This window comes from Pieris rapae, chromosome 10, assembly GCF_905147795.1.
Source record: "Pieris rapae chromosome 10, ilPieRapa1.1, whole genome shotgun sequence".
NCBI classification, from domain to species: domain Eukaryota; kingdom Metazoa; phylum Arthropoda; class Insecta; order Lepidoptera; family Pieridae; genus Pieris; species Pieris rapae.
The window spans coordinates 9,524,512-9,547,411 of NC_059518.1; the positions used below are offsets into that span (position 1 = coordinate 9,524,512).

The 22,900-nt window shown below is 31.4% G+C and overlaps 1 protein-coding gene across 2 annotated transcripts in view; it reads left to right on the forward strand.

Moving 5' to 3' along the window:
- The window catches only part of LOC110996101 (protein peste), a 56,236-nt gene extending 34,134 nt beyond the window's left edge, over positions 1-22,102 (forward strand). For both annotated transcript variants that reach the window (XM_022263628.2, XM_022263627.2), the window contains exons 2-11: positions 4,568-4,710; positions 8,973-9,111; positions 11,192-11,352; positions 12,001-12,216; positions 14,380-14,511; positions 14,957-15,128; positions 15,720-15,922; positions 18,261-18,334; positions 19,140-19,415; positions 21,198-22,102. In XM_022263628.2, coding sequence (XP_022119320.2) covers positions 4,591-4,710; positions 8,973-9,111; positions 11,192-11,352; positions 12,001-12,216; positions 14,380-14,511; positions 14,957-15,128; positions 15,720-15,922; positions 18,261-18,334; positions 19,140-19,415; positions 21,198-21,249 — 1,545 coding nt within the window. In that variant the 5' untranslated portion in view covers positions 4,568-4,590 and the 3' untranslated portion in view covers positions 21,250-22,102. The remainder of the gene's footprint in view (positions 1-4,567; positions 4,711-8,972; positions 9,112-11,191; positions 11,353-12,000; positions 12,217-14,379; positions 14,512-14,956; positions 15,129-15,719; positions 15,923-18,260; positions 18,335-19,139; positions 19,416-21,197) is intronic.
- The last annotated feature ends 798 nt before the right edge of the window (positions 22,103-22,900 follow it).

Sequence of the window (22,900 nt, forward strand, 5' to 3'; positions counted from 1 at the left end):
TTTAGGGGTAGACTCTCACTTAGGTGTTCGAAAGATAGATAATAGCCGATTCTTTTAGCATATGCATAATAAATTTCATAAGAATCTCCATTTTTTTTTTCTTTTTATTATTCGCCGTATATTCCGTTGTGGGTTTACTCAAGAGGCTGATCACCTACTTGCCTATTAGATTTAATTAATGATCACGAAACAAATTAAAAACTCTGAGGCCAAGACCTAAAGAGGTTATTTATTCTATTCTTAATTGAATGTAACCTAGAACTTCATTACTATATGTAAATTAAGTAATCTCCAATAACCTTTGCCATTAATTATCAATTTTGCTAATAAGTAACATTGTTCAATAAGATTTACTAAGACCATTTAACTATAGACCATGATTGTGCGCAATTCATTTGTAAAAACGGAAAAATACTGCATAAACATATATTTTACCGTCCTCACCTTTAAATTGTACAATACAAAAAATACAATTACATATTTATTTAATTACACACGTTGACAAATATCACAGCAGTGATTTAAATAATTTAAACACACATTATAATAAATTCTTATTTAAATATGTATTATTTAAATTAAACGATGGTTTATATAGTGTCACGATTTAATGATATATAAGCGGAAAACACGTGACATTCTGCCATAATTTAATAACATTCAAAACTAGTAGTTAACATACCAGTTAAATTATCATTAACCCACTTTTAAAGGTGTTTACGTAAGTAAACTCCTGCGCACTCCAACTCTTTATTACACTGAATTGAATGTATATTCATGAATACCTAAACTAGATACTCGTTAATTTTTGGGTCAAAGTTTATTATGCTGTATCCAGCTTTAACTGATTTGCAGCTTAATCACTTGGAGCCTGTACAAAATATTAAATTGATTCATATTGATAATTCGGAAATCCGAAGAAAGCTTAATTGGCTTCCGGCCAGTGATTCTCAACCTTTTTCTTGTCACGGCACATATTTAATGATTTTAAAGTTTGACGGCACACAATTAACGATTTTAAAATTTGGCGGCACATAAAGATAAAAGCTAAAAATTATTTATTTACTACAACACACTACACAAATAGTTTATGACTAAGTTTTAATATACGAAATGAACTAACATATGCTTTAATAATATTGAAACATTTAATAAGGGATTAATTACAAGCTAATAATGAAAAGAAAATATTTGATATAATTTAATAATATTAACATCATTATATATTTGCATAATTTAGCGGCACACAAAAGTACCGCGGAACAGTGGTTGAGAATCACTGGGCTACCCATTCGAGTGCGGTGTAAGATGCACATTTTACAAATTCTCTGTACTTACAATACTCTGTGTTCTTTGTCATCCTAAAACTCGTAGTTACTTAAAGAAACATTTTATGTAATTTTTTTTAATTCTTGAAACTCCTACTCGTAAAACTGAAAACTACAACTCCTTTATGAAGACATGACAATTAATTCAAATTTAAATGAATTCTATAAACAACGATTGATTGGAGATTATTAATTAAAGTGTAGTATGGGCCCACCCATATACAAAAAATTATGTAATATGCAGAAAAGTTAAGAATAATTCCTTATAAGGACTTATTTACAGTTTCTATTACATATACGACGTACAAATTAACGTCATTTTGTATCATATATGGAATTAAACACAAATTGTTTTCCAGAATTTAAACGATAACGTCTAAATTCTTAGAAAAGAGGAGATCGGGCATGCGGAGCATATGTGAGAGTCACTAATATGATGTGTTTTTCTTTTTATTTCTCTCTTCGCGCTAACCGATAGGATTTTTTTTAAATTTAGCATCTTGCTTTATCAAAAAATATAGTTTTACATATAAAAATATTCAAAATTAAAATTGTTCCATCCCTATAATATGTACAACAAATCAAATTATACAAAAAAGCGTGAACTAAAGCAAGAATCAAATAAAAAAAACGCAGAACTTTATAGTAAATCTTAAAATACATGTAAAAAGAATTTAATTTATTGTGTGAATATTCAAATTATTTCTGCATATTAATTCTAATTTGATTTATTTAAACAACTTCACTCACTACAAACACACAAAATGAATGGTGACGGTTGTTTAAAAATGATTTTTCGTATCGTATCAAACAATTACATTTTCCATTAAAAACCGAGTAGTTCGCTAATTAACATAGTAACATAACACACGACAATTTTGCATAAAACGTGGCTTATACTATATTATATCTATTAACATTTAAAATTAAATCTGCATTTTTAATCTGCAAAATTATTCAATCTATAATTCTTTAGGAAAAATAATAATGGTTATCTTTATCGCTATAACAGTATACAATATACATAATTTATTTTAGTGTCGTTATGTAAAAACAACTAGTTGCATTATTAGTTCCGCGGGTTTATACCCATTAATAGGCACTTTAAAAAAATTCAACTGATAAAATAAGTAAAAAATCAGGGCACTATAACCTTTTTAGTTCTGGGAGATTTCTGTATCTGATTCATGATCTTTGGCAAGTAGGTGATCAGCCACCTATGTCTGACACACGCCGCGACATTTTGCGCTTTAGGTAAGCCGATTTCCTCACGATGTTGTCAGCCTATCATGTATTGTAAATATGCGAGAGAAGAGTCGCCTATTACAAATTCTTTAGTTTCTCCTAAAGAACTTGTAATAGGCCACTGACGTAAGAGTTCTCTCTCATCAGACAAAACAATAAACTGGACGTGTTTAAACCAGGAAAGCAAACTGCATTATAGAACTTGCGATCCCCTGCAAACATTTACACCCTTATCCAGAAATGTAACAAGTAACAAAAGTCTATCGCCATTACATGCGATATACTAGACGCATGGGCTGTAGAGAAGAGTCGTGCAGACTGCAGAATTGACCAACGATACATTAATGTTCTGGAGCGCTTGCTAGATAATGCCACTTAACGTAACGCCGAAACAAAACGAGAAAGTTTTAGCTGGAACAATGAGTAAGACAGGGAGATACTATCTCCCCGAAACTTTTCGCAGCGACGAATATTCAAAGACTGACAAAAGATGTCTAAGTCGCTGATAACTCTTATATGGCTACACAATGTTTTTTCAAAAAAACATACTATAATACATTATATGCTTCACATTTTACATTTAATGCCAGTTCTCAAATCAAAGGCGTAGAACGGAAGAAAAGAACTGGCAATAAACTGTCCGCCACTCTTTATAATCGCTAAGTTTTTATACTGGTGAAAGTCACCAGTATATACTCTAACTACTCTATTACATTTGTTTTAAAATCGTTTACATTTTTTTGTACATACAACAAGGCATAAAGAATATATTGACCGGATACTGTCAAAATATTTAGTTCCTTAAAATTATTCCGTACCGACGCCTTCGGAGAAACACAACAACGTATAAACAATGTTAATTCGGTCTTTCTCGCAGTGTATGCAAGCTTTACATGCAAGCAACTGACAGAAGAAAATAAAAGAACTCAGTTTTCAGAGCCGCACATGCTGAAGTGGTAATTTATGTAAAGAAGATATTATTTAGAATGTAATGCATAAAAAACGGCGCACGCGACGACATTTCCTCATTACTAAAGACTTATATCAGTATATATATATATATTCAAATTAGATATGTAAAATATTTTTGCACTAGTCTGAAACCGGTTGATTTTAGTCGGTCGTAATTTTTCCCACGCCTAAATTTAATTGCAGTCTTATTTTAATATATCAATGAAGAAATTTACAATTCAAATTATTTTTTTTGTTCTGATAAATTTTAATGTAACGAATCCTGCTCGCGCCATACAAAAACACTTAGGCGATATTGCATATCTTAATATTTCTTTAAGTATAATCGAACGTTGAGTGAAGCTTAAGAATTAAACTTTTACTAATGTAACGACTTTTGTTTGTATTTGTTTTTTACTGCTGAAAGTCGAATAGCTTTAGCTTAGCTATTATTTTGATATTCATATTATGTTGGGTAGCATATTCTAGCGTGGAATAGTCAGTAAAAGCTATGGCTACTTCTAAGTTGAATTCCATTTCATTTTGTACAATAAGCAAATTCATTTGTATTTTTAATATTTAAATATGTTGATCTTGGCATGTAAATCTATACATAAGAAATGCAACATTAATTTAAACTGGTCTCTAATATTTTAGCTGTGGTATACATGCAAACATATAACTTACTTAAATTAATTTAAATGAACCTCTATATATAATAAATATTAAGCAAAGTATGTGTGTTCTATCTTGTTATAAATCACAACCATTATCTTTGTTAATTGTTTTATTCATCACAAACAACAGTTAATTAATTTATATTCTTATAGAAACGTTTATATAAATCGTAAAAAATATAAATCTTCACTTGTCTTAAAAGTCTGTTCTGAGTGACGTCTGTTTTCTTCTTTTCTTAGTGTCCTATATTTAAATTGCGACATACGTCAATCTTATAGAACACACAATACAGTATGTACATTTTTAGTGTGTAATCTACGATACGCTACAAAAGTATTTGTATAAAAAAACTTGTAATATTGTAGGTCCGAGTGTGTTCGCGTGCGGCATGCGGCTGCGGGCGGCGCAGTGGCAGCGCGCGGGTTGCGCCTTCGCCGCTCTACTAGCCGCTACTGCGCTCGCTGCTGCGCTTTCGTGGAACTCCATCTTCGAATCTGTTTTCACCTCTGTAAGTCTATAATAAGTTAAGCGTTTCTCAACCAAAGGTCGTCGATACATGGCAGAAAAAATTGTAAGGTATCTGCTGGAAATGTTCGGGATATTAGACGCACAAGGTTGCTTACATACGCCCGAACCCAATATTTAATCCACAATCTCAGATTGAAAATAATATGAGATCAGGTGACAGTTGATCGATCTCCTATCTGAATCTCAATTGGCGACGGATGGAATGCAATCTCTTCGCTCTTTACACGCATATTTGATAATCAATATAATCCAAATAAAGTAAATGAAACCATACAAAAAATATTAAAATGTCTATGTTTAAAACATATCAAATAGCTTTTTAATTAGATATTTTAAAAGTGTAAGTTAAAATTTTAGTTAAAAGTCAAAATCTTAAGATAGGATATTGGCACAGTTGAACTTTAATTTCCACATACACCGATCCGACCTACCATAGATAGCTTGTATTGACAGATCGCTATTACATCCGTAAATTGGTCATTGGCACCAATAAATATTTAGATTAAGATGTCTATATCAGATGGTCAAAAATGGATTGAGATATATCATTGGTTTTGGCATTACTTGTCTATTAAGAAAAAAAGATTTCGAAACAGATAGCGCCACCAGTTTTATTTATAAAACTGACAATCCACAGGATGTTTTGGACAAATTGCCTAATATGCAATACACATAAAACAAAATAGCGTATAGCATTATTTAAATCAAAAACAATTTATTCGATCTCGTCCTATCCCGTGGTGTCTATAAGTGTTTCAATTTAATATGAACTTTTGATTTTTGTTTTGGCAATCAACAACAATCTTAATGGCTATATATGAATAAAAAACGTGTAAGATAACAAAAAATGTTCATCCACCGGAATGCAATTTTGAAAAGTTAACGATAAATTTATAAAAACCTTGATTAATTGACATTTACAGAAAACAAATAAACTGGTTTTTTGTTTTTTCGAAAATTGTCGTTGGTGTTTTGAATTATTATTACTTGTCTATGGTTTAAAATAATAAAACATGACGAGTGGTCAAAGAGAAACTATAGTTGTTCATTGTTGTTCAACTTTGAATTTTAGACAGAACCATATATAAATTAATTTGTTTGCAAAGACTATTACTTAAATAATAATAAAGATAATAAATAACCTTTATTCGTGTACTACATTGGATGATATAACGTCCATGTCATAACACAGACACAATATTTGAATAAATTTTGTGCTGTTTGTACTCTGTGGTGATGAAAATCTTTTAAAATTTTAATTTATCGTAGAATGATGTCATAATGCAGTATTTAAAAAATCTGTTGCGCTTTAATCTTTGGTATTTGCCCTATTTCTGTATTCTTATCATCTTTTTCTGCAATGCAATTAAGTTCAGTCTTCTGTGCTTGACAGAGCCCGTCGACTTGGGATTATGGTATGTCGGTTTTACGACGTTGTTCTTCAAGCGAGTAAATGCGCATTGGTGCACAGCCATGGTTGCTAAATTATCACTACAGGGATAGCTAGCACACAAAATTTACTAATTAACAGTGCGTGCAATGACCTATATTGCACGCACTGTTAGTTAGGTAGTAAATGGAGTTTAGCCCAAATTCCCAGCCCATTTTCCAATTCGATATCTGTAGAGATCAAACTTAGGGAAGATACTATATTTATTTTTCGTTTCCTTCAACATTTGCTAATGTGTCTGTAGATTGCAGTAGTGATACCGTCTGAGATCCCAATCTCAACGTGTTTTGAGAATTACATCAAATTAGCAAATAACAACGCCAAGATCTATATCGTTGTCGCCATGAGAAGTTAAAGAACGACTCTGATCCTTTTTGAAGATGTACGTCAGAGCGTATCTTTATATTGGAGAATATATTCTGTTTAAAAGTTTAAAAAAATATAGGTACGTTTATTTTGGAACATAAGATCATCATGGTATAACTTATTCCACGTCATTAAATTCGAGCCTGTTGGCATCCCTACTCATCGGCAAAGAAGACAGAGGGTGTTGGCCGAGAGAAAAAGCCGGCGTAAAATACTCTCGGTACTCTTTTTAAAAAAAAAGCAAATCAAAGCAAATCATCAAACAATTAAATGTATTATTATATATTATTTTTAAAGTATGTCTCTTACAAAAAAAAACATTACAGTAGTGTAGATTATCTTTAACAAAATATTTTTTGACGAGTATTTGTATTCTTTCATTCTTCGCTTTAGTTAAAAAGCTTTTGTATAATGAAATTCTTGCTTCGCTGGAATTGAATTTGCAGGATTTTCAAAATGCCATTTGATAGGAATTGCTTTTATAAAATTATATAATGAGAACAACGTTTGTAAAACTTTTGCCGAAACGTTATTCATGTATTTTGAAATATTTTCGACTTACTAATTTAATTATGTTTTATTATACGCGTGGGTTAAACCCCATTTATTATCACCTCTGTTTGCGTTTTGAAAATTCAAAAAATTATTTCCAACCAACTGAATCTTCTGACCCGAAACACTATTCCTTGCCCTGAATTGAACCAAGGAACTGGGGCCAACTAAAGGATAGATTTATGTAAACATTTATTACAAATTCGTAAAATTAAAAATATGAATTATTGCGTTTCGTAGATATTGAAGTACCAAATATATAATTCTCACATTATAAACAATATATAACAATGTAAATACTTCCAATGCTTTAACAGAAACTAATTAAACGATCGTTACCTTATGTACGTTTATACGCAGTTATCTGTTATACGTTGTAAGAAAATTTGTGCATGCGCAAGTTCAATTAAAACGCGACCATGAATACACATCAATGGATTAATCTATAAGCTTAATCTATGGCCTCAAATCAATCACACTAATTGTCGCGTTATTGAAATAAATTAGACATTATTTTCATTCAAACATACGCTTATATAATCACAACATAAATTAGCAAATTTATGTATTAAGGGCCTGTTTCACAATGTCCGGATAAGCTCCAAATAAGCTATTTGTTACTTATTGGTATGATAAATAGTATTTTTGCGTTTCACGACTGTCAGATAGCGCTATACGTCATGAAATTCGAAGTATCTTATTTGAAACTTTTATCTTTCGAATAATTTATGTGTTGCATAGCTATTTGGCACTTAATCCATACATTGTGATATTTTAGGCCCTTAGTAAAATATAAATTATTATTTTACTAAATACATAAATATTAATGTTTAGATATTATTACATATGTTTCGCTATTGATTATGCTACTTGAACATACAACGCGATGTTTCTTCTAATCATTTACTTAGTTATTACAATATATATTATGTGCTATATTTGTCATTAGTAGGATCAATTCTCGAAACCATTGCGTCATATGGTATTAAAGGTCGTGAAATGTATTAAGTAATTATTACTAATATAAAAGTATAGTAAGTCCTTATTAGGACACGATTCTCCAGAGCTTATTAGGGATTTAGCTTTGAACTAATTAACTTTAAGCATAATTAATAACGAAACGGATATCACATACTTGCTGATAGATAATGTACCTTCCAACCAATTATCACCTCTGCCGAAAAACATAACCTTTTTGCTATGTTAAATGTTTTTGCTAATGTTCGACTCGCATTTTTCCAGCGTCAACAAGCATCTATTCCCCACTTTCGCACCTTAATATAATATTTATCTCGACCTATTTGCGAGACGTATGATTTTAATAATGTTTAAAGAACTTTATTTCTCATTACAAAAAAATATTTTATTAACTTGAGAAACTTAATATAATTATGTATACGAGCGAGATACACATCGCCATTAGCCGTCTCAATTTTAGTCAACTGTGTTCACTCTAACATGCATCTTTAATGTAGGATAATTTAAAATACTTAGAACTGAATTTAATAGATATGCAAAGTTTTTCTGTTAATTTTTTTAAAAATTACTTAATTGTATATAATAATGCTATAACTCGATTCCTATGTATTAAATATGTGCAACATAACCCATTTTTTTAGATCAATATCATTTTTTTGTCTAACACAAGCATACGGGCAGGATTCTCACCTGTGATACCGCACATGTGATACCGCCCCCCCAGACACTGCCAGAGACCTCGCAAATGCGTTGCCAGCCTTTAAATTATGGTTGAAATCTAACGATAGTACCACGTAGATATGGTAGTAGATATGATAGGACACCTGTTTAATTACGATAAACGAAATATTTATGATGATATTCAGCGTGTACTGATAAAATTTAAATGATTTCAGCAAGTAGCGCTGAAACCAGATACAAGATCATTCCGTGAGTGGGTGGCGCCGACTGTCCCTCTCTTTTTCGAGGTGTATCTTTTTAACTGGACCAACCCGGAGAACTTTCCAGAAGAAATCCCCAATTTGGAGGAGTTAGGTAAGATTTATATTATAGATTATTTATAAAGAAAGCTTCAAGTATGAAAGTTAATAACCAATATCAAACACTAGTACATACACTCTTCCGCACTTACTACTTAAAAGTATGTAAATCTAATAATAAAACTAATGTTCTCTTTCGTCTTTTTCTGTCAAATTATTTTTACTTTATGCTGAAAAGGGATATATGAGTCAGAGGTCCGCTTCATGTCATTTCCTATACTGTAAGAAATAGTGTTATAATGTAAATATTTTTATCTATTACTATTTAATTTAGTGATCTTAAATTAGTATGTATGTATATGTAAATAGTTTCCGCGTTGTATATGTGTAATAAATAAATAAAAATAAATAAACAGTAAAAAGTAATGAGACATATGTTTTTGGTCACATAACTTTACCATTTGTTACATGAATATAGTAAATAATGTATAAACGTCTAAATCTAACCAATATTATAAAAATAAAAGAATTAAGCAACCATGCAATAAATACAAAAAATAACTGAATAATTTTAACATTAAAAAAAACATATAATAACAGAATACTGGAACTCATAATAACAACAACAACAACAAACAAAATATCTTTATTCGTCTAGGTACACAAGTACTAAGTAAACGTCAAAAAAATTTAATTAATTGTAAATATTATACATTTAGTACCAGATCGCAATAATGTAAACCTACATACTTATAATAATTTTTATTATTATAAGTATGTAGGTTTACATTATTGAAATTACTATATATTTGTGCAATAGTTAAATATATCATTTCCACATTCAAATCAAATCATTTATTCCAACAAGATCAACTTATATGTCACTTTTGAACGTTAAATAAAATATAAAGATGATTCTAGTTGCCCCTTCCAAAAGATAGTTTCGCGTGGAATGGGAATGGAAAGGATGGGAAAGAAACTCCACGCTTACTCTTTTAAAATATAATTAACAATATTTTTATACATAAGTTAAATAATTATATGTGAAGACAATGTACTCCCAGAATAAAATTACTATACAGGTCTATTATTGTATTGTTAATTTGTTAACATGTTCCTCACATATTAACAAATTTCGAAAGCGTAGAATATTATACAATAGTAATAAAAAACAATAATAAAACAGTGTGTGAGATAAAAGTGAAATAATTCAAGGTAATAAGGAGGAAGACCATGTTTTAATGGCATTGGATGATCAGTTCTGCCCTTAATACAGTCCAGCATGATTCAATGATTCCATTTCTTTCCGTTTGAACGGTGCTAAATAGGATTGCACCTATATCTTAGATGGTTTTAATAAGAAAACACAACCCTCAGTAGAAATCAACAAAAACAATTTTAAAATTTTAACACAGAAAGTTTTACAAAATGGAGATAATATATTTTGTTTCACTTTTAAGGAATGATAAAACATTTATCGTATACGTAATAGTGTTATCTAGCTTCAAAGTTAAATATTATAGAGCTATTGAACTTTTTTGTTTCCGTCCATATATTGTGATATGATTAGTTTAGTGTATTATAATTTCTGTTATCTATAAAACAGTTTAAATACTCGCCACAGTTTTCCGCTCACTGCAGCTTTATAAATAAAACAAAATAATTATAGTACTCTATAAAAACTTAACTTTTTGTTTTAAATTTCGAATTAACATGTCTTATACATTCGAATAAAACATTATTATTTTATACATATATAAAACATTTTAATTTTTTAGCTAATCATAACGATCATACACTACTTTGTAAGACTTTTTTTTAGATCGTTATCATGTACCTAAATCTAACCCCAGCAGTTAATTGGATTTGCATCTGTTATTTATCAATTATAGACTTGTGTAGTGTTCTTTGTGAGAAACTAAATTACACAAATTATTCGCTATTTAATGAACCTTAAAGCATTAAGTATTTTAAATTAAATAACTGCTTTTCAAATGTTTTAATGGAAGGATTTAACACAGGTTTTGTCCTCAGATTGCATTTTTCTTGATTTTACACTTATGTGATGTTGCACAAATTCTTAGGTGCTAATGCCACTAGACAAACTCCTCAATCTTCTATAAAACATATTACAGGTCCCTACGTATTCCGGGAGCACCGGCATCACGTGAACATATCTTGGTTTCCGGAGAATGGTACGGTGGCGTATATGACACAGAGAAGTTGGCACTACGACTCGGAGGCCAGTAACGGCACCCTTGATGACAATGTAACCATCGTTAATGTCATTGCTGCAGTGAGTATTTATTTAACAGATAACACTATTTGTTGTAGGTCCGTGTGGAAATAGGAAAGAAAAATGCGTACAGAAGGGAATATTTATACAATATTCTTTTATACTCATAAATCTTCATATAAATATTTTTGCAAAGCACCTTTGTGTCTATCTATCTCTTTAATCGGTAGTTTATACCAGAACGTCGTGGTCAGCAATGAACCATCAGAGTAGACTATCTGTTTCCAACGGTTTCTGTTCAACGTCTCTCTTAAGACAGGAGACAGTTTTTAGGGCAGTGAGTTTTTCGTTATATTGATCGTCCTAGTTGGTCGATCGAGTTGATCACATGACCTTTTGCCTTCTGTGTTACCAAGCAAGATTAGTTCCTCTAGGTTCCCATCGCCTCTGCGCATTGTATGCCCAAAATAAGATACGATTCGCCAGACAAGTCATACGGAATCGCCTGTCTACCATAATATGAATTTGTATAAATAATCACACAATTTAAGATAAATGTTTGCAAGCAACATGTTCGTTATACACTTAGTTTGATCTAAACTCAACAAACATTATTGAATAATAAAGACATCCTTTTTAAGGAATTCAATGATTTATTACTAATTTTTTTTTCACATTATACAAATAAAAGATTTTATCTGGTTACAGTCAGCAATATACCGTGCCAGGTATTGGGGCTACTTCCGCCAGAAGACTTTGTCCATGGCACTGGCCATGTTTGGACAGGGCATATCAGTCTCCAAATTGGCTGGGGAGCTGTTGTTTGACGGGTATGATGACCCTTTAATGGATATTGCTAAGAATCTTCCCGCCAGTACTACTGGAGGTGCACCCCCATTGGATAAATTTGGACTATTTTATGGGGTAAGTAAGTGTTTTATATCACTTTTTGAAATTATATAAAATATGTGGCACTACTATAAAGGCTTGGTTTGGCCCCACATTTGTGGGGTCTTATACATCCATAACATACATAATATCTTGCAGTGTTTTTTTACCGCAGGTACAATAAGTACTAGCAATGTGCCGCGGTTTTCGCGTAGATACCGATCTCGTGGTAATGATCTTAGTAACATAATTTACATAGTTATTAGTAAATTTAAAAATACTCTAAAAATTATGTTTTTTTTAATCAGTCTTGGAATTTTATATTAAAAAAAATGTTAAAAATAAAAACAAAAATTCAAAATGCATAACGTAGTAATATTAAAGACGAGATTGATTTGTAGAACTCAAGTGTCTTAGAACTTCCCCATATACAACATTTGCGTTGTTTTGTTTTGTGGAAGGATAATAATTTCATATATATACTATACCCGATACATTGGCGAATTACGGAGACAATTATGTTCGTATTTTAAATAAATCTCCGAGTAGAAAAAAAACATTACTATTAATATATTTCTAATGAAATATTAATATATAATACCCTTTATAATTGTAAATTAAATTTAACATTTACGAAGTAAGTGCAAAGTTTATCGTAAATAGTCCTTCACCAAGAAATGAAACGAAAACAATGTTGATAAATAAGTCATTGAATTTTATATTGCAATGTCTGCAATTTAAACTTTATCCAATTGACTGAGTAATGGACAGGAATCAATCAATACGAGGCGTTAATAGACGTTCATACTAATAATAACACAATTGCTTGTTATCAATGATTTTGAAGGACAAGTTGTTTGGTTCCCGATTTTGCATAATAATACAGTAGTAAGTAATACAGTAATACAAGTAATACAGTAGTAGGTACCGAAAATATCAAGTATCTTAGAATAACATGGCACGACGCAGAATTCTGATCTTGCTTTTTATTACAGTTAATTAATTCTTAACTGTTATGATTAAAATTGAACGAAAACATTACATTAGCGATGGAGTCCTAATTTTAATACGATTATGTCAATACACTAGTCTTACCATGATAAATAAAATTTATACACAACCATAGACAAGACAAAAAAACAAACAACTTTCAAGGGGTAGGTGATTTAATTTTTCCTTTGACCATAAATTGACAACAATTAATTATAAATTATTATAGCTTGATTGATTTTTTATAACAATTAATTATTTATAGCTTGATTGATTATTGTGACATATGTTCTTATTATAGACATAATGAAAATTAATGTGACATTTGTATGTCTATTTTTGTTCGGCTGATTGTGCGGATTTTTATAATTGATTGATGTATCACTTTCTTGCAAATGATTTTGTTTTTTAAATATACCAAATATTTTTTTACAACACCTATTAAGAAATATGATACGCAAAAATCTACCCTTTGCCTAATGTTAATTGTACATAGTACGTAGGGTCCTTCAAGAAAATATCGTATCAGCAATGTGAATTTTTTTTTTAAATATTATAAAGAGAGACGGAATGTGTATTGACAACGTCTCTCGTTTTTAAATTGTTATTTTTATTGCCATTTTTATACACTGTGATTTTAATGAGATTGTTAAACGTTTTTCTTTTTTTTTCAAAGTCAAATCGTTTATTTGCTAGAATAGTCTTACGATTAGTTACATAAATTACAAAAATCCGCCACATATGAATAGGCATGCAAATGTCATCTTATATTTTATTTATTTATTTTTTTGATCTATTGAATAACAAGACTAGTTATTAAGGGCCTGTTTAACAATGTCCGGATAAGTTCCAAATAAGCTATTTGTTACTTATTGGTATGATAAATAGTATTTTTGCGTTTCACGACTGTCAGATAGCGCTATACGTCATGAAATTCGAAGTATCTTATTTGGAACTTTTTATCTTTCGAATAATTTATGTGTTGCATAGCTATTTGGCACTTTATCCATACATTGTGAAACAGGCCCTAAATCTTACATTTAGAAAAATACATTTAGAAAAATGACAGCGCAGAGTTAGTTAGACACCAATATTTGTAATAATTCTTATCTAAAAAATACAACGATTTAAACGTTAGGCTTCTTTTTCTTGTATTTAATAACATCTGAAGTGATGTTCCCCGCGTTAATTTATTAACTTGTTTTTCAGAGGAACAATTCAATTGACACCGATGGTTACGTTGAAATAACGACAGGCGAGGTTCCCGGGATCCTGCCAGGTCAGATAGTTCGGTGGAATCATCTTGACCATCTGCCGTATTACAATGGATCTTGTTCAAAGGTATCTTAGTTACAAAGAGATAAATATAAGCTGAGTAGATTTATTTCGCTGTTCTCATCAACCCAATACAGGAAAGAAAAGAAACTGTATCTGTATTGATAAGGGGTCGTTCTAGTATTCCGTTCCGTAAGCACCAAGTTTGACTTTCTTATTTCGAGATTAAAACAACAGTAATTATCTACTTTTTACGCATATTATCTATGCTTGAAAACGCATTTTCGAGTATTCGTATAAAAATTAATACGTTTATGTACTTTACTTTACTTTTGTTGACAAGAGGGGGGGGGGGGGGGGGGGGGATAAAATGCCGCAAATCTACTTACGGAATACTTAAATGTCCCCTAATATAATTTAATATTAAAAATCGTTAATCCAGCTTGCCTTTTCTATTATTTAAATACGTACTTACATAGCCCATACATAATATTTGATTTATATTTTCCAGATGGCTGGTAGCGCGGGTGAGTTTATGCCTCACAACCTGACTGAAGAGTCCCAGTTGGAAATCTTCATGGGAGATTTGTGTCGAACTGTGTACTTCGACTATTCTGAGACCTGTACTAATCTGGGGCTCACCTACCATAAGTATGAGCTGACTGAAACCAGCTTTGATTTTTGTAAGTATCCGCCGATATTTATTCGGATATAAAATCTATAGAACTACTTAATAGGAATCTAATAGAAACTATTTCACTTAAGAAATCTGGTAGTATTTTATTTGTTATAAAAGTAATTTTAGTATTCTGCTACCGTGGTCCAGACTCAGCTTTACATAAAATAAATCTGTGTTAAAAGAACAGTGTTTTTATAAGATGCTTGTGCCTTTTAAGTTCTTCATCTCAGACTTCTGCACCTGCATGTATCTGGTGATATGTTTTCCGATACACGGCGTCGACTTTTTGGGTCTAAGGCATAACAGTTTCCTTACCATGTTTTCTATCACGGTACCCGCAAGTGATAAATATACACATAGACAAAAACTGCATTGGTGCACAGTCGAGGTTCGAATCTAAGTATACAACCCGAGGCATGAGGCTCGAATGCTAAATCTACTACCATCACTGCTAATCTTACACTTATTATTATAATTAATTCATAAGTTAAGAAGACGAGAAGATTTTTTTTTTCTAAAACTTAAAAAAAATATACTTTTTAACGTCGCCATTAGTTAACTCATTTAACAACACTCAAATAATTATGACTTCCAGCACCATTAACGCCTGACCATACCTGTTTCTGTGACGAGGAGTGTGGCTGGCGAGGCGTAATGAATGTTTCCGCATGTCGATATGGATCACCCGCCTTCCTCTCGTTACCACACTTCCTACATGGGGACCAGGAACTTCGGGAAAAGGTCCAGGGTCTCAACCCCGACCCTAAAAAACATTCCTTCTACTTTGGAGTTGAACCGGTGAGTTAATCATTCCTAAAATAAAACTTAATAAAGAAAATATTCTTCTCGACGTATATGTAAAAGGATATTGCTAACTTAAGCCTAGAAAGGCTTCACTATAGAAAATATTGAACAACTGTATTGCAGGTTTAGTCTAATAAATAAACTACTATATTTATTGAACACAACTTTAGTCTTAAAATTTAGTGTACAATATTTAAAATAAAACATTTCCAGCGACAATTTAAACCCATTGTACCTAATTAATACTGAAAATGATTAGCTAATGAAAAATGGCTAAATGTAGAAAGTTTACTTATATTGTTTTTCGAAATAATCTCCGTTCCTCTCTACACATCGTCGCATTCGATGGAACCACTGAGAAAAGGAGTAGGCCCATACTTCCTTAGGGATCTCTTCCATGGCATTAACGTACGCTTTCACCGCGTCTTCAGGGCTCATAAAGCAAATACTTTTTATCAAATAATTTTATCTTTAATTGCGTAGGTGTTTCTGGTAGTCGGTTAATATATAGGGAATGCATCCACAAAGCCTAAATGTTTGTCTAACATTTTTTTAACTTGACTCATACCAAAGTCTAGGCTTGCCCGTATCTGCTGATAGGCTATCTTATCTTCTTCTATCATGCGTGGCACAGCACTGATGCTATCTTCAGTAGTCGCTGTTAAAGGACATTCCTTACGCGGATCATCATTGAGAGTGCTATTTCCAGGTTTAAAATCGTTAAACCAATAGCATACAGTGGCACGAGATGGGGCTTCATTAAGAAATGCTATTCGCAGCCTATCGTAGCTTTCTTGTTGAGTAAGCCCACATCGAAAGTCATAATAAATTATTAACCGAAAACTTTCTCGTGTGAGGTTCGTTTTCACATGTAGGTAACAAGAGTTTTAGATTTGCCGCCAATTCACAAAAACAGATGACAAATGAATGCAATATACTACATTTTTACCAACGAGTTCGAAATTTTAAATTGAAAAAAAAATCTTTAGCAATGTTCCTAATTGGCCAGTTCTAAACATTTTCAGTGTTACCCACGTACAGGCTAGATTCATTAATCTAAGTTTGTTAGTTATATTAAAAAATCGTAGCCAAAACTCCATAATAAATCGATTAACAGCATCAGCAGGAATCATCCCAGCGAAATGAAAATCACTATTTGTCGAATCGTTATTTGCCTTTAAAAACTGACGTAGACGGGATATTCTCAGGTGTACTACATGTTTAACAATAACGATAATTGCACCAACAATGTACATATGAAGATAGTATATAAAACGGTCAATCAGTTCATTGAATGACCAATTAGTAACAGTAGATCTGGTACAATTCCCCCTTTAATCTTCTAGTGACCCTACTATCTTTATTGGGTTCGCGGACTTGTTTATAATAATAATTATTATTAATTGCAAGAATATGGTACAAAACAAATTGTATTAAAAACTTGGCAATTGAAAAGAGTGGCGGAAAGTTTCTTGTCAGTTCTTGTTACCCGCTCTACGCCCTTGACTTGCGAACTGGTTGTAAATGTAAATTTACGATGAATTTAATTTGTTTTTTTGACGTTCATAAGTGTACATGTTTACCTCTATGATTAAAGATATTTTTTAATTTGAGTTTGAATATAATAGTACAATCGAATGTTCGCATATATACACATAATGGCGTGCATATTTTTCTTAATAGCATTTTTGCATTTTATATTATGAGTCACTTCAATCAGGTAGTTAATTCTTAAATTATTTGTAACATACATATCGTTTATTTTATACATTATACGTTATCAAATTTAATTATATTGTTCCACGCAATCATTTACTGATTAATACATATTTACAAACGTAGTATCTTAAGTCGATTTTTAAAACTCTAGTCAAAAGAACTTTTATTGTTTTTGGTAAATTATTTATTGTAAACCTTGATTGCCATACAAAAGATGTTTTTCCTATACAGCTTCAGATTATTTTTTTGGCACTATAGGTTATAGCAATAAATTAATATAAAACTGTACAAATTTCTATCACTTTATGTATATTAAATAATTAAATACTTGACAGAAAACACAGCAATGTGTCTCTTGCATATACATATTAGTTAGTTGATAAGGATGCATGTATATACCAGATAATCATGGTTAAGTATAGGTAAATAACTCTTTGATTACAGTTTACAATGACATTTACATCTAATAATACACATGTTTATTATTTTCTTACTTCCAGTTCAATCACAATCAATATAATAAATAAAACCCAATTTAAATTTTATTGTTATCTGTCTTTATAAGTAAGTTTTCATTATGTATGTCTTTTAGTCATCGTAATTTTTCTTTCAGAAATTGGGTGTTCCTGTCGACGTTTCGGCGAGGTTTCAGTTCAACGTATTCATAGAACCTACACCTAATATTGCGTAAGTTCAAATTAAACTGACATAATTAAGTTTTTAAATATATTAAAATACCCCCTTATTAGTCTACATGACTTTATAAAGACTCAATAATAATAATTAAAATATGTATATCATTTATTTATGACGTAAATCAAATTGATTAATTATAAAAGACTTCAACTTCATGGCATAATATGCATTGAAACGTCTTGTTAGCTAAATCATGCAAATGCAGGAGTCTACTAGGCTCCGAATATGATTTTGTCCCACTCGAGGTCGAAATTCTTAGTCTAGCGCTGTAAAACTTTTTAAGGAACTAAGTAGCAAAGTACCTCGTACAAAGAATTAGTCTAGCTATTGAAAGGGGGTACGCTGCTAGTATCTTCGGAACCTTGCCTAAAGGGACTTTTAATAATATATTTTAGTAATTATTATTTAGTTAGTTATTGATTTTTTTGTTATATAGTTAAAAATCTATATAAATAAATAATATTATAATGGATAATTTAAAATAAAAAATTATCATAATGTCATAATAGTAAAACTGATTAGTTATTTATAATTGTTAAGAAAACTTATGAACTAAAAACTCTTCCACACTATATTATATATATTTGATAGTCAGGGTAACAATTTTTTGATGTCATCAACATTTTCAGAATTAAAATCAATTAGTAAACCTTCAGACCATTATTTCTAATACAGTGTGTCTTACCATAGAAATAAGAGTCTTGTATTAATTCGTATTTCGATTTAATTAAAACATTAATTGCATTCTGTGGTACAAACTGTTATGGCAAATATAAAATTTTATAAATTTCTTTAGGATGTTCGAATCGGCACCACGTATGCTGTTTCCCGTATTCTGGGTCCAGCAGAAAGTGATGATAGATAACAAAATCGCATCGGAGTTGCGAATGGTGCGAGCTGTTTCGGATTGGGGCGCCACAATATGCGCGTGCATCGCCCTAACATTCGTGGGGATCATAACACTTGCATCGTGCTGTAAGAAATCTCAATTAAAGAAACCAAAAGATATTATAGTAACGTTAGAGAGGCCAAGAGACGAAGCCGAAATGAAATTGAATCCTAGTGGGAAGCAGTGAGTGTTTGTGATATTACAATTGTAAGGACCTATGTAAGCTCGTTGCTTGGGAGAGGATAAATAACGGATGTTAAATTTTAACACATTAAGTGCTCTCGGATCCGAGTGGAGCGGGGTCATAGTAGCGGTGCACTCGGATCCATGCATGTGTCTCGTTTATCTTTAGCTCTCGGATCCGAGTATTCGGCACGCAATGTGCTGTATGTCGAAAAGTCGGATCGGAAATATGTTTTTTTTATATTAATATACATTCAAACATTCATATTTACTTAATCAAAACTCGCAATAAAAAGTTTTGGTTTCCGGCTATTACTTTGTATCCATTGTTTAAGCATTCAATGTGTTAAAGTCTGTAGTCTCTTAGATATTCGACATTACCGTGGGCAAGTGTTAAGTACACGTTTAAAGTACAATTTAAAAATATTATTATAGTTTGTTTTCAACTTCTATTGCTGTCATCACAGAGGTCGTACGTTGGCTCTCTCTTTCTCATTCTCTTTACATCTTGAGCGGTGAACGTGAATCGTGAGGAACCCGGCACTCTTTAGACCCAAAAAGTCAACAGCAGGCACAGGCTAATCACCCACTTGCCTATTATATTGACAAATGATGATGAAACAGATACAGAAATCTGAGGTCCAATCTTTAAAAGGTTGTACCGCCCTTGTTTTTTTGTTTTCAAATAATGTTAAAATTGGCCTGATATCGAATATCGATAAGAGACAACTAAACATACTAATAAGCTTGATAAAGCGCTATTGTTAGAATAATGAGCTTAATGTGTGTGCTGTGAAGCTTATTCTATATATACCAGCATTAATGAAAGTAGCTTTCGTATGAGCAAAAAGCTGTATTAGGAAAGCTTGTTGTTTGCACATACTTTTAAGCCACTAAACAGTGTTATTTTGATTGGTTTGATATCCAAAATCTTTCGGTCGCTTAGCGCATTAGTGATTTCGATTAGTTACTAATACCACGACGGAGTTCGTTATATTTAAAGCTCAGCTCTAATGTTTAAAACAAAGTATAGTTTCGCTTATTCATAAAACTAAAACAGTCTCGTTATACAGTTTTCCCTATATATGAAGACATACAATATGTCTGTTATGACAATTTGACGGAAGATAAAAGACTGATTTAGTTTTTGAGGCTAAGAACGGAACCGGATTGAGGGGAAGGCAACTGGAGTATTCACAATAGACCTGGAACAAAATGTTTTAAATTCCGACTAGTCATCACTAGTAAACAACTTTTCTTTTGGTATATTTGTTTAATACTTGGTTTTACAACAAATTGTTGATTGAAAACCTCGACTGACCAAAATTGTTCATTTTTTTTTAAGATAATTTGGGACCAGGGTTTAATCCTTGGTTGCCACTCTGGGCCTCTAAATCCGGCCCTGCTAAAGCATTGCAATTTGACAGTTGCCAAACGCTTAATACACTTGTAAAAGCATGAAATAATTAAAACGCCAAACCATCGGTGAAGGGTTTTTCATAAAATTCAATAATAACAAAAAAACATTCTTATTCAAAAGTAAAATGAACTCAGCTAAGTAGGAACGATAATTTTGTATGGAAAACCCGCTCCGTGAGTTGAAAACTGCTTTAAAAAATTATTTATTTTGTAAAATTTAAATTTTGAATATCATGACATGTTGCTGTGACTATAGAGTAATTTACAAATAGTACATTAATGTAAACATTGATTTTTGTCTTTGTTTTAAAATAATGTTTGGTCGCGGTCTCCTACGCCTATTTTTAAATGTCGCTTGCACAGGAACGCACACGGCCGGCGAGAATGCGCAAGGCGAAGGAAAGTTCGCTCTTAATGATCAGGCGCACGAGATCACGATTTTACATTCCATCCCAGGAGAAAGTATATGTTAACTATATTTAGCTAATTTTAAGACTATGTAAATATTTGTCGTCCTTAGTGATAGCTGAAACGAATATGTTTATTTATGTTATAATATAGTTTTATATTAGAAGTTTGATGTACACCGATTGTAGCATTTTGTATAGTTTTATAAAATATCGAAACGAAGATTTTATAGTGTTATAAGTAGTAATTTATATACATGAACCATTTAGAAATCTATTTATTGATGCATTGATTTTACTTATATAACATTGTTTCTATCACCACGATATATTATTTCCATATGAACATATCTTTAGATTTAGAATTTTGTAATATCCTTATGTTTACACAATAGTAGCGGTGATTTCCTTGAGATCGCGTCGAACAAAATGTCAATATTAAAATCGGAATCGCTATCGCTAGAGAAAAAAGGCGCAGGCCAATTTTCAAAATATATGTTGATAGAGAAAACATTACCACGATCTTAAAATTTTTCACTTTTAAGGAAGACATGTCGAGCGTGTAATTAATAGTAATAACTGTTATATTTAATAATAAAACCTGTATAATGTCTCCTTTTATATGATTCGTCGTGTCGATAAAAGAAAGTACTTTAAAATCTGCACGTAACACAAAGTTTACGATATCTTTTAGATGAGATTATTATAGATATAAACAAAAATTCAAACAATCTAACAATTATATATTATAGACATAGACATATGACCGCTCTCTATGTATATTTTTGACAAATGTCATACAGGGATAAAATGCATTCCATAACAATGATATGATGTTGATATTAAATGATTTGTTTTATGTGTCTTTGTTTTTTTAAATTAGATTCTTGTATCCAGCTCCAATTCGACCTAGGGTCCTTCAAGAAAAGAGCGTACCAATTCTTAAAAGGCCGACAACACACTTGCGAGCCCTCTGGCATTGAGAGTGTCCATGGGCGGCGGTATCACTTAACATCACGTGAGCCTCCTGGCTATTTGCCCCCTGTTCTATAAAAAAAAACACTTTCAATAATCACCGCCTGCAAGAATATGAACAACAAATACATATTTAAGCGCCTTTTATATTTTCATTGCAGTTTATTTTAATGTAATACAGAATCTTACATAATTGTTAGAACATGATTTATACAGCTATTCTTAAGCGATCACGCTTAATAAAAATAAAAATATTAAATGATTATTTTTATAAGCCTCATTGATTCCTTGAAACATTCATCAATATTTACGATTTCTATCTATAATATATAAAAATCTCCCTGTCTTAAGCATTTTTCTCCAAATCTCTTCAGAATATAATCTTTTTTATATAAATTAAATCGACTTAAACGATTACATATGTCGGGCACGTAATACTGACGTCAGTACAGAACAATCTGATTGCTGTAAGGTAATTATTTAATCAGGATCAATCAATTTAAACATTCACTAAGCTAACCGACTTTAAATACATTGTTTCAATTTTAAGTACTGACGGTAAGACTCAGAACTCCAGTAGGTATGTCAAAAGCATATTGAGTTTTGACATACAGGAATTGTACTTTAAGGGTGAGAATTGGAAATAAATCAGTCCCCTTTCAAAACATTATTATCCTCGATAGA